Raw genomic sequence first — 4507 nt, forward strand, 5'->3', positions numbered from 1 at the left:
TTTTTTCTTGGTTTTTAGATCTTTAACTTTTCCTTCAGCACTTCAGTACTCAACTTTTTGAAAGTCATCTTTTCTGAGGAATGATATTTCCTGGCACAACATCATCTTTGTCAAGTGACTCAGTTTGATTTTTTTGTTTGTTAATATAAAGTGGCCCCAACTTACAGAGAAAAAGTGGGCTCTCGGTATCAGTTTGATGTCAGGGTTTTTCCATGTTTGAGAGGGAGCTTTAAATACCACTCGATTTGAAGGTGTCTTCAGGCGAGCTCCAGTCCTCTGTCAAGATGCTTCTGGCCATAGTCCTTACCTCTGCCCTGCTCCTGTGCTCCGTGGCAGGCCAGGGGTGTCCAACCTCGACGGGGATCGTCAGGGACATCAACTTCCTCATCGACAAGATGCAGGTAGGCTGCAGGGGGAACCCATGGGAAAGAGGGCTACTGACAAAGTGAAATATGTATGAGGATGAAAAAACTCGGGCTGACTAAAGGTTCTTATCTCTCTATCTACTTTAGGAAGATGCAGCTTCCAAGTGCCACTGCAGTGCTAATGTGAGTGAATGCTCTTTAAGAACTTTCCAAATTAATTTTAATTTTCACATCTAGAATCTTCACTCTGAAATTTCCCTTGCAGGTGACCAGTTGTCTCTGTCTGCCCATTCCTTCTGTAAGTAGAGTGAAAGAATATAATTTTGACCTTGGATTTTTTTGGTTTGATTTTAAGTAAAAATAATTTGCTTTATTTAATATTTAATGTTATACATTGTTGCTTAATTCAATTGTTATGATTAGCATTCCCTGTTAAAACCACATTGTTACAAATTATTCTCTTTTAAAACTAGGATCTTGAAATCCTATATTATGAACATTTCTTTGTATTTAGTTAACTTTATGCCTCTTGAGAAGTTTGAACACTTTTCAACATTAAAAAAAGAATCCTGAATATCTTTAGATAGGTGGCCATGTGCACAATTAAATAAAACTGGAACTAAGGATATAATAATTGCTATAGCTCATATCATATTGCTTTCTACCTCATTTACTGATAACTCTAGAGTTGTGAAACAGTGTAAATAAAAAGACTACTCCTTATCATTCATCTGGCATGATCTATGCGCTATACCTCCCTCTCCCTGCCTCCTCCCTTCCTCCCTACCTCCCTACCTCCCTACCTCCCTGTTGTCTGTCTAGCTGATTAGAGTGACTGTTGGTTTGAGTGCTGCCCTCTGGGCAGATAGAGGATCTGAGGTTTTGAGTGGAAGGAGGGCTTCCAGAGGGCCACTGCCCACTCTGGCAGGAAGAACGGGTGGCAGGAAAGTTCTCATTCCTAATTCAAACTCCCGGTTAGGGTGAGGAGGAGGCACTTCTCCAAGGTGCAGTGCTTTATTCTTTCTCATGCAAGGCCTGGGAGAATCTGAGCTTCTTGCCCCGGCTAGGGTAAGACATCACACCCATCGCTGTCCATCCATTAGAGGAGAAGAGGCTAGAGCGCCTTCCGGGCAGGAACCAGGCAGACAGCACAGCCCCCGCCCCTCGGTGTACAGTCCGTGTTTTTAGCTGCTGCTGAAATACCAGCTGCATTCAATTGTCACATCCCATTAGCTGGTGTGGAAAGGCTTTTCCTTACTCTGCACTTTCAAACCTACAAGTCTTGAAGCCGGGAAGCACCCGTTGAAAAGAACAGTCAGAGCTGACTATTTCAGGGCCCGCAGCCCTCACGTTTCCTGGGAATAACATACAGGAAGTCTCCTCCAGGGGTGTCACTATGGAAAATGGCGTCCCCTTTAAATATGGAAGATCACTTCCTACATTGGCAAGGGACCTATCTAAAATAATGCAAGTTTGAGTAATGGTGATTAAAGAAAATCATCTCTTATATTGCTCTTTGTGATATATTTTCAAAGCTGTCCTCAGAATATTTCTTTTAATAAATCGTTACTATTTACCAGGACAACTGCACCGGACCATGCTTCAGGGAGGGACTGTCTCAGATGACCAATACCACAGTGCAAACAAGATACCCACTGATTTTCAATCGGGTGAAAAAATCTGTTGAAGTACTAAGGAACAAAAAGTGTCCCGTAAGTTTGTTTTCATATGTGATGTGTTCCCGTCGGTGATTTCTATGTGAATGGTGATGTCAACCCTGTTTGAACACAAAAGGATGATAAAGTTGGAGTTGATACTTCAAGGTTGATAAAAGACATCTAAGAAATTTAATCAGAAGTAATATAATTAAAGTGAGATCCATTGAAACAACAGAATTAAAGGGAGATAGATCATTGTTCCCCCTAGTTTTAAAAAACACGCCGACAGAGCTATTTACTTCCTCTACTATGGAATAATGAAAGAATCCTTTCTGAGTGTGATTAGAAGCCACAATCTAGAGAATCAGGGATGTAGCTCACATAATACAAAATTATCCTAGAGATTCGATGTACTAACTGAATGGATGTTGTTAAAAGGGATTTTTATTTTTCCTGTTGGTTAAGGAGGTTTTGTTTTGTTTTGTTTTGTTTTGGAGACAGAGTCTGGCTCTGTTGCCCAGGCTGGAGTGCAGTGGTGCCATCTGAGTTCACTGCAGCCTCTGCCTCCTGGGTTCAAGTGATTCTCCTGTCTCAGTCTCCTAAATAACTGGGATTACAGGTGCATGCCACCATACCCGGCTAATTTTTGTATTTTTAGTAGAGATGTGGTTTCACCATGTTGGCCAGGCTGCTCTCCAACTCCTGAACTCAAGTGATTTGCCCGCCTTGACCTCCCAAAGTGCTGGGATTAGAGGTGTGAGCCACCATGACTGGCCTGGATTAAGGAGGTATTTAAGGGCAATGCACCCAGGTCAAGGTGGAAGCTTGCCACTCATCCTGAATGCCCATCCACACATTCTTTTCTTCAGCATATACCCTAGTCCCTGACAGCAGAGTGGGATGGCAAGTTGGGTAGAGGCGACCTCCCTCCCTTTTTTGGGTATCAGCATCTCCACACAAGATCCTAGAAGTCTGAAAGCCCTGAGCTCAACTGTTTAACTGCATGTGTTTCTACCATCAATGGCACCTAGTTCTAAGTGCTTAATATATGCTGTCTCACTGAATAAATACATACCTTAGGGACAATTATTCAATTTATCAGTCTCAGTGAGGTTAACTAATTTGCCTAAGGCTGCATATTTAATAAGTGGTAGAGCTGAGATTTGAACTCAGGTCTGTGTGACCTCAGAGCCCCACTCTTAGCCACTGTACTGTCAAATGACCTTGGAAACACAACCTAAAAGGATAATGATACAATGTTAGGCCTCAAAGAGTCCCCAGAAAGGCTTTCTCTAATGGGGAGATTTAGGGTCACTTAATAGGGGTGTGTGTGTGTGTGTGTGTGTGTGTGTGTGTGTGTGTGTGTGTGTGTGTGTAAAGAGCCCTGAAATCCAACTTGAGGTCAACCACCTATGTTGTCTTTACACCACGTGAGCTAGCCTGAACCTGCCCATCTATTTGCTCTGGGTATCAAGCCCCTTCCCTTCCCATCCCCACACTCCTCACCACCGACTCTGGCTCTTGGCAGGTTGGCTCCTGGGGCTGCCTGGCTCTACATCATTTGAGTCTCTCTGTCCTTATCAACTTTCATCCCCACAGAATTTTTCTTGTGAACAGCCATGCAACCAAACCATGGCAGGCAACGTGCTGACATTTCTGAAGAGTCTCCTGGAAGTTTTCCAGAAAGAAAAGATGAGAGGGATGGGAGGCAAAATATGAAGATGAAATATTATTTATCCTATTTATTAAATTTAAAATGCTTTCTCTTTAAGTTGCTACAATTAAAAAATCAAGTAAGCTACTCTAAATCAGTATCAGTTGTGATTATGTGTTTAAAATTGTATGTCTTTATTTTGAAATAAATACATATGGGGGGAAATGACAGGAGCTGGTCTCTAGGCAATTATTCATCTCTTGCTGCTCAGAACAAAGAAAGCTACAAGTGTTGTTAAGGGGAAGAATAGATCAGAGACTCCTATGGTGATAAGACTCCTGATGCTGAATACAGACCCTCAGACTCAGAGGCTGTAGCTGGGGCTGCAGGGGAGGCTGCAGGGAGCAGTTACAAAGAATGTCTGTGGGGACTGTCTGAGGGTTGCTGCTAGGGGAGGCTGAAGGTGTGTCTGAGGGAGGGAGCCCTGGAGCACTGCTAAGAGGGCTACGGTCCTGAGAAACTGGCCATGTGCCTGAAATAGGAGAAGGCAGCAGTTTGGAGGTGGGAGACTGCTCAAGAATGTGGATATGCAGAATAAATGCTTAATAATTAAGTGCTTAACCCCCTAGTTATGGTAGGAAGTAGATACTATTATTACATATTTTTGTTCTATATATACTGAAACCAAAGCTTAGAAAGTCTCGATGGCATTTCCAAGATCCCACAGGTGGTGAGATTTAGAAGAAGGTTTCACCCCTAGTCTCTGCTTCCAAACCCTTTGCTGTTTGCATTCTGCCCCTTTATTATTCTCTTTATACCAAGGGTATAAG

General features: G+C 42.7%; 1 protein-coding gene across 1 annotated transcript; it reads left to right on the top strand.

The window, feature by feature from the left end:
- Positions 1 to 279: 279 nt before the first annotated feature.
- Positions 280 to 3887, top strand: IL9 (interleukin 9). Its single transcript, XM_017854825.1, has 5 exons — positions 280 to 401; positions 513 to 548; positions 631 to 663; positions 1946 to 2077; positions 3623 to 3887. The coding sequence occupies exons 1-5, from the start codon at positions 285 to 287 to the stop codon at positions 3740 to 3742; spliced, it is 438 nt and encodes a 145-aa protein (XP_017710314.1). The 5' UTR covers positions 280 to 284; the 3' UTR covers positions 3743 to 3887.
- The last annotated feature ends 620 nt before the right edge of the window (positions 3888 to 4507 follow it).

Source organism: Rhinopithecus bieti, unplaced genomic scaffold (genome assembly GCF_001698545.2).
Source record: "Rhinopithecus bieti isolate Rb0 unplaced genomic scaffold, ASM169854v2 scaffold_2872, whole genome shotgun sequence".
NCBI classification, from domain to species: Eukaryota; Metazoa; Chordata; class Mammalia; order Primates; family Cercopithecidae; genus Rhinopithecus; species Rhinopithecus bieti.